This window comes from Astatotilapia calliptera, chromosome 12 (assembly GCF_900246225.1).
Source record: "Astatotilapia calliptera chromosome 12, fAstCal1.2, whole genome shotgun sequence".
In the NCBI taxonomy this organism is placed as follows: Eukaryota; Metazoa; Chordata; class Actinopteri; order Cichliformes; family Cichlidae; genus Astatotilapia; species Astatotilapia calliptera.
In genome coordinates, this window is record NC_039313.1 from 18307644 (window position 1) to 18320491 (window position 12848).

The window sequence follows — 12848 nt, forward strand, 5'->3', positions numbered from 1 at the left end:
AGCTGTGAAAAGAAAGGATTTTGGCCTCACATGTTACTCAAACCTCGCTCCCCCACGACAACATTTTCTGACAAAATTAACACATTTTACTAACGATGGCTTCGTTCCTTTCTTGCCCTTTTTTATTCTTGATATTTCTTGCCTCACATTTTCCCAAAAAATGAAAACTGGCCTTGAGAGAGAAGTCTATCTTTTCCTTGGCAAACAGCTTGATGTACGATAAACTGGAAGGCTGCTACAGATTTTTCATCACCAGAAACGCATTGCTTAGCACAGTTTTAACTGATGTTAGTGTTGTCTGTGCATTTTTTTTTTTTACAGTTTCCCAAATGCATATCTCATTGCAGATAAGAAATGAGTACATTTTCAGTAAGTGATTGTTTGTTTGAAAAGCACAGCCTCCAAATACAAATTAAGCCTCAACTTTTGAGAAATTTGAGATTGAATCAGAGAACTAACTTTAATGGATCTTGTTTAATCTCAGAAACAAAGAAAAGCAGCAACAAAAGTCAAACTTTTACAACTACAACTACATTCATAGCACTCATACATGACATAACATAAATTGTTGCACAGTATCTGTGAATACAGAGTGTGTGATTGGCTGAGCTTCACCCTGTCTTACTCTGTATTGTGGTCAGTTACACTTATTGAAGTGTTGCAGCATGAAACTATAATGCGTTGTTATATTATAATTAGAGTGAGTGCTCTTGACCATCCTTTATTTAACTTTTAATTAAGATATCAAGAAAGCAAGTCAAAACTTGTGTCTGTTCCAACAACAGACACAAGTTGTTTCCTTCTTGTTTTAGTGTTTTACCAGTCAAATCAGGCTTTCTATAACCATCCAACCATGCAGGAGTGCCGCAAGAATCAGAAAGTGATCTGCAAATGCATGCACCACTTTGTGTTCCTTGATGCATGAAAGTATATCATACGATTGTTTTTAATTTATTTTATTTTAATAAACACTTAATATACAGGTAATGCTTTGAGTCTAATGTATAATACATGGTCATTTTTACAGCTGGAATATACATATTTCATTCACAGTAAAGACATATTTTACATTGATTGCACATTTTTAAACATTATTTTTGTTGTCCAGTGAACCAACTGACTGAAACAGTTTGGGGTGATTTTTGCACATCTAGATGTGTGTAGAGGCTCGTCCATCCATGGAGCTGGACCTGGACAGGTAACGGCTGGTGGTACGACCTTCATCTCCCATTGCATTCTCCATCTTTGAAAGCAGAGAGCTCTTAAACTTACGCCTGAAGTCGTTGCCCATGAAAACGTACAACACAGGATTGAGGAAGCTGTTTGCTGCCGCCAAAGCAGTGCCTGCTTTGAGTCCGATCTTCAAAATGGTGAGGTTGTGGTGGTGGGGGTTCAGCTCAAGCAGGATGAACACGTGGTACGGAAGCCAGCAGATGAAGAACCCAACAATTAGAGCAGTCATCACCTTGAATGGTTTGGTGTTTTTGGCCATCCTGTTGGTTCGAAGCTTGAGGATGATGATAGAGTAGCAGATGGTAATGATGATGAAAGGGATAACAAAGCCAGCGATGAAACGACTCACTGCGACAAACTTGTGACCGTGTTGGTGTGTGTAACTGTTCAAGCAAATCATCCGACCTAGGTGTTCCTTAACATCCCGAAAAATCATAGAGGGAATGCTAACTGCGATGGCGAGCAACCACGCCATGACAACAGCAACTAATGCCTTTCTAACAGTGCGCTGGTTCTGAGCCCAAACTGGAAACATGACTGAAACACAGCGGTCGACACTGATGAGGACAAGGACGAAGATGCTGCTGAACATGTTGAGGAACATAACTGACGGGATAAACTTGCACAAAAAACTGCCAAAAATCCAATCCTCAGTCACCGTGTAGGCAATGGTGAATGGGATGAGGGAGCAGAACATAAAGTCAGAGAACGCAAGGCTCAGGTACCATATGGTGTTGACTGTTTTCTTCATCTTGAAGCCAGAAATCCAGATGACCAAAGCATTCCCACAGGTGCCCAGCAGGAAAATGATCACATTAATTATGACTAAAGTCACACAGGAGCCTTCACATTTTGGCTTGTGCTGAAAAACTGGCTCTTCATGTGTAGTGATATTGGAGGAATCATTATAAGTGTAGGACGTATTTTCAGAATAGTCATAGTCCCAAATTTCTATATAATCCATTTCTTCTAAGGGTGAAAATATGTTTGGAATTTCTGTGAAAACAAACAAACAAACATTTAATTTAAACAAATGTTTCCCATTTTAATTTTAATCTGAATAAACATCTTTGTGTATAACTGCATATAATTAAACAACAACAACAACATACCTGCAGCAACAACTGTTCTCTGCTGGTGATGATCGTGTCCAGTGCACAGTACCAACTGAGCTGAGATAATGCTTGCAGAGGTATAAGAAACAGCATGCAACCAAAGTCAGCTGACAGGGTGGTTTCTTAACACTTCCATCTCCTAATTTCACTACTGCATTTTGTGGTCTTGCACTTTAATAGCTCTGAGGCATTTGATTGTTTTTTGTGGATGTTTTTCTTCTTCTTTCCTTTTCTTTTCTTTTCTTTTCTTTTTTCAACCTAAACAATTTTTTACTTTTTTATATATCAAATTACTGATGACTGATCGTAGTCCTAGAAACCGCAGCATTAGGCTGTTATTAGCTATTACTTATTATTATTACCCATATGATCAGTGGGCAAGGTTAAATATTAATATCCTACTTCAGCAAAGGTTATTATTCTCTTCTTCTGGCACGTAAATAACAAAAGTATTGAATTTGCCACACATGTGCTGCCCAGTGTGAGTTTTGTGACTTGGCTTTGATGGTTCTGTCTCTGACAGCTGCACGCTTTTGGCCAGATGTGGAAGGGAAGCAAGCCAGAGCACATTGTTTATTTAAGCTTTGGTCAAGATGATTTTAATTTGATATTGCAACGCCAACCTCTGATGCAGATGATTCAACTAATGCGCACAAAGTGCAGCAGCTGTTGTAAACACACGTCTGTTATCATTTTAATGACTGAATTAGCTCTCAATGGTTGTCCTGCTGCATGGAGCCATAATCACGGAGGCAGACGCAGCCGTTCCTTAACGTTCTGGGTTTCTCCTGACCGCGAGGAAACAGCTGCAAGAAGAAGAAACACAGATGGCAAAGTTGCTCAGTGTAGAAATGCTGTGATGAGTGAGGAGGACGGCAGTGCGCTCAGGCGTGACTCCTTTTTGCATCTCAAACTTCCACTTTTCTACAAGATAATTCACTGATTGGGTCCATCAGGCAGAGAGGTGATCCAACGAGAAATGTGAAGGTGTTTTAAACTTTCTAACAAATTGAGGAAACCAATTTGTTTGTAGCTCACATTTTTTTTTAACATGAGTTCTTATTTTGCATGACCAAAGCCAGACACTGAAACAAGCTTTTAGAGGTTACATATTTGGCTCATAGTGTTATGTAAGCTGTTATATTTATTGATTACTTGTTGTGAATTTATGAATTTAGCACTCACATTATGAAACACACTCATGGTTTATTTACAGTACTTTTATCTAAAAACAACACACAAACACAGGCCGCCCCTCTTACTTTGCCGTCATGAGATAATATGGTAGATAGCAACAAGTAACAAACTTAGTTTCGGAAATATTATGTGCGGATTGCTTAGCTGACCTCATGATGCATTTCAGCAAAACTACTTTAACTCAGAACGACTCTGCTGGATGGATGTGTTAGTGAAGGTAAGGTTAAAAATAACCACGCACGTATAAACAGTAAAACACACAGTAACCACATTTTTCTTTGCTGCACCGTGCATGTGAGAAAACACAACTTCCTGCCTCATGAAGAAGATGTGTTACGCTTTCATAAAGGACAGGAGATCATTGTTCATACTTTCACTAAGCATGCAGATATTTAACTGTTTGGATTTTAAAGGGTCACTTTGATAAGGGTGATAGCACTTAAAGCATTAAAGGAATATCATAAAAACATATGTTAAAAATTGTCAATAAAGATAATACTGCAGGTTCTGTAGAGTTTGGTACCATTAGTTCTGCTTTACACAGAAAGGGGAGAGAGAGAGGTTGTTGTTGTTTTTCTCGAGGGTGTCAAAGCTAAAAATGATGCAGTGCACTGGGTTCAGAACTATGGCACAGTAAAAATGAGGAGGTTGTCCTTCACCAACCTATGCTCATAAAGCATCCTTAGCTGTAGCAAGGCACTGCGATATACATGGCCTTGGTTTGCAAGGTCTCCAGTGGAAGAGTTCACAGATTAGAAATAAGCCATACACAGCAATAATCTACAAACCGGATTCCAAAAAAGTTGGGACAAATTGTGAATAAAAACTGAATGCAATGATGTGGAGATGGCAAATGTCAATATTTTATTCAGAATAGACCATAGATGACAGATCAAAAGTTCAATCTGAGAAAATGTATCATTTGAAAGGAAAAATATCTTGATTCAAAATTTCAGTGTCAACAAATTTGAGTAAAAACTAAATTTGAGCATAACGAAGAGCTGGAAGCCCAATTAACACTAATTAGGTTAATTGGCAACATGATTGGGAATAAAAAGAGCTTCTCAGAGTGGCAGTGTCTCTCAGAAGCCAAGATGGGTAGAGGATCACCAATTCCCACAATGTTGCTCAGAAAGATAGTGGAGCAATATCAGAAAGGTGTTACCCAGCGAAAAATTGCAAAGACTTCGCAGTTATCATCATCAACTGTGCATAACATCATCCGAAGATTCGGGAGAATGGAAGACTGTTCTGTGGTCAGACGAGTCATGATTCGAAGTTCTTGTGTGGGACGCCATGTCATCTGGACCAAAGAGGACAAGGGCAACCCAAGTTGTTATCAACGCTCAGTTCAGAAGCCTGCATCTCTGATGGTATGGGGTTGCATGAGTGCGTGTGGCATGGGCAGCTTGCATGTCTGGAAAGGCACCATCAATGCAGAAAAATATATTCAGGTTCTAGAACAACATATGTTCCCATCCAGACGTCATCTCTTCCAGGGAAGACCCTGCATTTTTCAACAAGATTATGCCAGACCACATTCTGCATCAATCACAACATCATGGCTGCGTAGGAGAAGGATCCGGGTACTGAAATGGCCAGTCTGCAGTCCAGATCTTTCACCTATAGAGAACATTTGGCGCATCATAAAGAGGAAGGTGTGACAAAGAAGGCCCAAGACGATTGAACAGTTAGAGGCCTGTATTAGACAAGAATGGGAGAGCATTCCTATTTCTAAACTTGAGAAACTGGTCTCCTCGGTCCCCAGACGTCTGTTGAGTGTTGTAAGAAGAAGGGGGGATGCCACACAGTGGTGAAAATGGCCTTGTCCCAACTTTTTGGGGATTTGTTGACACCATGACATTTTGAATCCCCATATTTTTCCCTTAAAATGATAACTTTTCTCAGTTTAAACTTTTGTTCTGTGATTTATGTTCTATTCTGAATAAAATATTGACATTTGCCATCTCCACATCATTGCATTTAGTTTTTATTCACAATTTGTTTAGTGTCCCAACTTTTTTGGAATGCGGTTTGTATATTACTTTCATTATTAACGTCTCAGCTGCCTAAACGTAGTCTGGTGCAGGTTATGCCTTGGTATTTGGAATCAATTTTACAGCTGTAAAACTATAAATATGGATTTTTTTGTTCAATTTCAGTGTTTTTAATTTTTTTTTTTTTAATATTAAATATTACTGAACTGTGTTTTAACACTGTTTCTCTCTTGTTTTTACTGTTCGAGCATTCTTTGTGAATCAAATATTCTAAAAAACATCTACAAAATAACATCTTTAATATTAATTCATATACTGTACAACATACTGTAACATTTTACTATCTCCCCACTGAGATGCTGTTGTTTTACACTGATGAGTTAAAATGGTAAAAAAAAAAAGTGCCCTCATGCAATCATACATGTGTTGTTTTTTTTGTTACATTTTCTGCGAAAGGCACAGAGATTGTACCTTAGAGCTGATATTTTAAGAATAGGTTTCTATTGAGCAATCGTTGAGTTAACCCTGTGTCATTCTGAGAGGAAATGTACATGAGCAAACTGGTCATGTGTAACTCTGGCATTGAGCCACAAGTGGAATTTTTTATCCACAAAATGCGACTACAGCAGCACCGAAAATGGAGCAGCTCTTTGCCCAGACTTCTTTTGTGTTTGGCAGACTCCCTCGTTTTGTTGTGCAGCCTGATCGTTCTACTTCAGCTCCCCCTGAAAGCTTGCTGGAGAGTTAATTCAACAATAAAATGAGAACCAGCGAGGTTCAACATGTGGGTATGTGCTCCTCTAAAAATAAAAATAAATAACATCACTGCAATTTCCTAATTCGAGTGAGTCAAGTGATGAACTTGATCACAAATTTGAGGAAATGAAAGTTACTATTTCATATCTTCTGACATCAATACTTAAAAAAAACTTCCTTCCTTATATCCTGATTGCCATGGTAATACTGATACCAATGAAAATGATTAACTGTGTAGATTTCCACAGTGTGTACTCGGGCTGATTTTAAGCTTCAAACACACTTTTTCTTCTTCCAAACCCTTCTCCCCTCATAGCCGGAGGGTCCTCTGCTGTACAGTGTCAGCTTTCACTCGTGCTTGTGGGCCATCTGAATTGTATTTTGAAGTAACTTGAGTGTTATTACTGCTTTCCTCTCTACTGCTTGAAATCCATTTTACACATTAGAGTCTAGCAGAGATTCACCCGTCACTGGCATAAATCTGCTTACCTTAGATTAAAGTGGGATGCATTGTTGAGTCACAGTACTGCAAATAGATGCTGTGGTAAACTGATCTGTAGAACAAAGCGTGCCATTAACCTCAGGATGTGATTTTATCAGTTTATCACACAGCACATCCTCAGATACCTGTTAAGTCTTTTATTAGAACAGTCTATCAGGCAGGAACTCACCATCATAATGGACACATTTAGAAACTCAGCTTCGCCAAATAGTATAGCTGCTGAGAACAGCGAGGCACTGATACAACCTACAACCTGTATGCTGAATAAACATGCGATTGGACTTAGACGGGCCATTTCGTTCATGCAAACCGCCGATTTGTGTTCAGGTTTACTGAGGTTATTTGTCCTTGTTTATCTCAGATAGACTCAGACAATTGCCTCTCAAAGTGAAAAAAGGTATCTTGATATCACTGTGACAGAGACTTGGAAAAAGACACTTGGTTGTTTTGGAGTCCTTAAACATGCCAAATGAGTCAACAGAGATAATCAGAATCACAGGAAGCTTTCTGACATGATAAACCCCTTACCCACATTCCCGGTACACCGAGCAGAGATGAGCATATGTCAAAGATTTATTTGCATACGTATGTTGGCGCTCTCAGGTCTGACTGGCTGCCCCTGTGGCTCATTAGAGGCCATCATCAACGCAGCTGCAAGTTAAGTAGTCCAGTCAATCACCTGATTAGAGCTCACTCCTGACTGCAGAAGCACTGATTGACTCTTCCTGTAAAGAGGGAGCTTTTGTCTTCCCACTGTTGGGTTTTGGTCTGCGATATTGCACAGCATCTTTTCTTTCAGTGTAAACTACCACAAGTTTCAGTTGTTGGGAAATGGAACTATATAAACAAAAGCAACCAGAATCTATATCCAGTTACAATGCACTGACTGGGGGTTTTTTTTGCTTTTTGTTTTATAGGAGCTCAGCGGACAAACCCATCTGTGGTTATCATTAAAATATCTGCCTGGACTGTTGTGAAATTCAGGTTGCTAAGGTCCCAGTAGGCCTCATGTGTTTTGTTATGTGGGCGTGCGATATTGCTCTCGCCCTCTGACTCTGTGGCCTGCATGAGTCTTGTCTTCACTAACTATTGTATCCCTCCCTCCAACACTCCATGTTAAATTGCACTCTGTCACATTAAAACAGTGCAGAAATATGCAGGGCTCGCTCTAAATGTTTTAGGCTAAGATATCAGTCATGACTTCGGGACAGAGCCAAAGCTTTGGCAGCTACTCGGAACAACAATGTGTTGCTTATGCCAACTTCACCCGCTGCACTGCAATTCAAATGAATTATGCTCCTGGCAGCAACTTTTCTCAACTTATCAAAATAAGACACGCTTTTTTCGGTTTGAAATAATGATGCAATTTGCAGTAAAATGCCTGCTGGAAACTTTAGTAAATCACAGCTGTATGAGTCATTTAAATAATTTGTGCTCTGAAAAGGAATCTTTGACAAATATACACCCAAAAAGGAAATTCCAAAAATACAGTCTTCAACCACCTCATGTATTTCTTTTTTATTTTATATATTTTACTCAGAATACAGGAAATAGGTACAGCAATGTATTAATACTCATGCAAACATAAATGGAAATACAGCATATAAGGAAAAAAAGAGTATTTGGTGTGAAATGTATTCTTTTTTGTAATTCTTTAAGTAGTTACTTCTTCAGGCCTCTTGAAGGACATTTAAAGCTCATTTTTATGCTGGCTGCTTTTTGTGGTGTAAAGCTGATCACACACTGCTTCATGTTGTGAAGCACAAAAGAGAATAACAGGTTAGTTGATCCATGTTGAAGTCCATAACTTCAACATGGATCAACTGAAGCGCCACATCAGGTCCTGTTTCTGGTCTTTTTCTCCCATTTCTTAAGGACATGACTTTCAGACACTATTCATCTGCTGGAGATCGTTTTGTAAGTCATACACATCTACTTTTGTCCTCATCTTGTCCAGTTTTCCTTTTAGTAAACCCAACAGCAGCGTTTTAATGCAGAGCAAATGTATTGCACTGTTACAGAGCATTAGTAAATCTGGACCTAGAATAAAACCCACTGGTTACCCGTCTGAAAAAATAATAGATTAGTTCTTCTTCCTTTGGACTAATGAAAAACCCATTAAGATAAATATTATTTTTTAAATATGACACTTGTTTGATCTTTTGTTCAAATGTACTTATTTTATTGTGTGCAGTTGGCTATGATTTTCAAATTGATGATGATTTAATGTTTCTGGAAGTATTTTGATTTTCATTACACCCTTCAAACTCTTCTATGGCTTTTTCTTCATCTTCCTCCTTTTGTCATTTATTTTATAAAGAGGTCTATAAATTAAAATCATACTGCGCACAGAGAAAAGAAGAAGTCATCAAAATCAATCGAGTTCAGCCGTAAACTTCCCGTGACAGTGCATGTAAACTTGTCTTTTTATTATTTAAACTGATGTAATTAGTCCAGACAAGCTAAATCTCATCATCATACTTTATCGATTTTGGTTTATATAGCTACACCAGTCATGAAAGTGGAAATGATCCAGAGCCCTTTAAAATAAACTGAGTTGACGTCAAAAGAAGCTCCACATGCGATTGTTTTTCTTTCCTCTGTGGTTTATGAAGATAAACATCTTCATACATGGAGATTGCCCTCAGGAGGATTACAGCTGGCAGCTTACCAACTGTAGTGTGCACAGACAGACCAACAAGACCCAGAGGTAAATCTTTCCATTAAAAGCCTCTTGTTCATTCAGACCAAAAGAAGAACTCACACAGCTGTCTGTCCTTAAGACAAGCGACCATAGAACCTTCAGCACAAACAGAGAAAAAAGCTCAAAATGCATGAAAAGAAAAGCCTGCTTCCACTTTACTGACCTGTTGCTTTGACCTCTTTGTTTTAAGAGAAAAATACACCTTTCAAGCCAAGCTGATGCCACTTGGCAGGTCAGTCTCTGTGTGACCAGAAGTGGACCATCAGACCCATAAACAGCTTCAGGAAAGTGTCATTTTGTATTTCATCCCCATATATTCGGTGACAACAGAACATGCTTATGGCGATATAGATGCTGTTTTTTGTTTGTTTTAATCTCTAAATGAAGGACTTTGGGTTATTTTCACTATGGGTCACACTGGAAAACGATCATAACATCAGTATACAGTTTACTTACATCCATAATTATGTCTAATGCACAATTTAGTCCAAAAAAAATCCTCAACACTGCAATGCTGGGTGCCAATTTAGTTCAGTGGAAGAGCAGGTGGCTATATGACGTACGGCCTGAGTTTAAGTCTGATCCGTGGCCCTGTCATGCATGTCTTCCCTTCTCTCTCCCCACTTTGCTGTCCAGCTACACTGTCTCTATCCAAAAACAAGGCTAAAAGCCTCCCTTCACACAAAAAAGTGGTGCCTCCTTCATCAACTTTCCTGTTATTTTGGGGGGATTTTTGTCACCAGTTGGCATTGGTCTGGTAACCTCTGGTCTGAACAAATGCATATTTGCTGGGTGTCTGCTGGCAGTCAAATTAATCACAAACAGGTAAAATAGTAGCAGGTAACTGTGGTCACCAGTAAGTTCTAGGTCTATGTGACTGAAGCCTTAACCAGCTTGTTAGCTTACAGGGGCAAAGGTGCATCTTTTTGGGCATCACAGCTACAACTAAATTAACCAAAACTGATACGCGGAACAAACTAAAATTACTAGATTTGCCCCTCACCACCCCACTCTGTTAGAAATCTTTTGTTTAGCAGATTACAAAGAAATCTGTATGCTGCTCAGTTAGAAACTGTTTTCTTCCCAGTAATGATGCTTGTAATCTCTGTGTCACAACATTGTTCTACTCAAATTGCAAGAGTATATAAGTCACACTATTCTAATCGATATGTGACACAATATAAATTGTTTTCACTAAAGGTCGGCTAAGTAATCACTTGCAAGTTCTAATGCTAAACTTTCTTCAGTTTGCAGCTGGGTTCAAGTCTGTTTGTGCTACGAAGTGTGCAGAAAATGAAGCTCTGGCGCTCTGATTCCAAACTGCAGGACTTTAAAATGCGAAGCTGGCGGGAAATGGATGGAAAGGAAGATGCCGCTGGCTGTTTGTTTTTGTTTAATATGATGAAATCAGCCTCCAGATGGGATCCTAGAATGATTACCATATGGGCCCACAGTGATTTATGAGACTCGTTGGCGCTGAATGCCTCGGTTGCTCAGATTCCACCTGCCGTCAACACAGACTGATCACTCTGTCATATGAAGGAGGCAGTGATGTGTACATTTCTTTGAGATGTCAAAGAGTGTGTTAAAGTGAAATAAACCTATTTTATCTACATGGCAAATGACACATTTTCACAGATTCTGATGAGTCTAATAACCATGCAAGCAGACACAAGTTAATGAATTTTTGACAAAAGAAACGATGGATAAACTTAATAACGCTTAACAATAAAAGTCATCTGGTTTTATTTTCTGGGGTTCAGAAAAGAAAACAAATTACAGCCTTCTCTGCAGTGAGCCAACTATCCATATGTTGATTTATTTACTTTATTTCGTTTTCTGCAGAGCAAACAATACACAGACAAAATATTGGGCCGCACCTCTTAACCTTTGTGGTGCAGCCAGTCATACGGTTTGCTTTTACCAACATTTATGAAAGAATGGGTGATTTTAAAGAACTTACTAAACTTGAGAGAGATGCTGTAATAGGATGCTGCTGATGCAACAGGTCAGTTTGCGAAACGTCTTGCCTTCTAGATGTTCCACAATCATCTGTAACTGGTATTAATGCAACGTGGAAGTATTTTGAAACCAGAAATAAGTGTCAGAGTGGGAGTCAAGGACTGCTGAGGTGCATAGTGTGTAAAAGTTTGTTTGCTGGTTCTGTATAACTGTATACTGGGAGCTTCATGGGATAGTTTTCTATGGCTGAGCAGCTCCTCTTTTCTCCCTACACTGTATATTACACAAATCACCTCAGGGCATTATTTACAGTTGGATCAAACTCTGACTATACATGAAACACGGTGACAGATCTGATTACTGACTTGTTGGTGATACCAGGGGGCTTTCCTTGGGTGTTACTATTAATGGATTTCAAATGATACACCCACCCTTAAAAACAAAGCCATCCCTACTTGAGCTGTGTAAAGACCTCCACCAAGTGTGTGATTTAGTTTCCCTTGTCACAAAATCATCACCCTGCATTGGAAAATCCTTATAATATCTAGAAAAGCAGCTAAAGGCGGGCGCCTTCAGGCGAGCGCACAAAATCAAAGGTTGTCATCCAGTAGGATTGTCTTATATTTAATCAGGTTATAAGGTGCTCTAATTTTATTTTGTACCCATCTGTGTATTACCAAAGTAACCAAAACAAGTCACCTGCCAGTCATTTCTTGGTGGGTGAAGGAAATAATGAGCAGCTCACGGTTCCTGAGTCATCACTGTGTGCATTTGACAGAACTAGTGGCTCGCTCACCCACGCCTCTGAACAACACGGGCCAATGTGGAAGTGCAATAATAAGTGAAATAGCAAGAACTGCCTCAGGGAGGGCCATCGTAATAGCTGTCCCTCAACGGAGACCCAATTATTTTGGTCCCCTGTCTTTCTCGCCAGATCATTCACTCACCTATTGACTCTGCTCATTTCTTCAAGCTGGTGCAGGACCTGACATGCTGGTACATGAAGCTGGTACATAATGCATGACTGTTATCCAAGGGGATATGTTACTGACGAGCAAACAAATATGACAGTGTTTAACACAATCAAAGATACCAGCAAGACCATCAGTCAGATGCAAAGACAGAAGACAAATGGTACAGCATTTACACGGCAACATAGCACATTATCTATTTTGTCCAGACATTCATGGAGGGAGCATCTTTTTGAAATTCTTTGTGATTGGAAGAAACAGGACAGGCAGACGAGAATGCAAACTGAATAAATCATGAGCGCCGCTTTAGGCAAAATGTCACGAGGAAGATGCACACACACTCTTCACTATTGTATTTACACCTCAGTTATTCAGTAAAATTAATCATCTACAATTCCCTGTACGGGTACC

General features: G+C 39.3%; 1 protein-coding gene across 1 annotated transcript; it reads right to left on the minus strand.

Annotated features, from left to right (window-relative positions):
• Positions 1 to 446: 446 nt before the first annotated feature.
• On the minus strand, positions 447 to 2387 carry cmklr1 (chemokine-like receptor 1). Its single transcript, XM_026187654.1, has 2 exons — positions 2346 to 2387; positions 447 to 2229 (listed from the first exon to the last, which is right to left on the minus strand). Exon 2 carries the CDS (start codon positions 2195 to 2197, stop codon positions 1151 to 1153), a length of 1047 nt encoding a protein of 348 aa, XP_026043439.1. The 5' UTR covers positions 2198 to 2229; positions 2346 to 2387; the 3' UTR covers positions 447 to 1150.
• Positions 2388 to 12848: the final 10461 nt, after the last annotated feature.

Coding starts and splice junctions, on each gene's coding strand:
- cmklr1 (XM_026187654.1), bottom strand. CDS start 2,197: ATGGATTATATAGAAATTTGGGACTATGACTATTCTGAAAATACGTCC.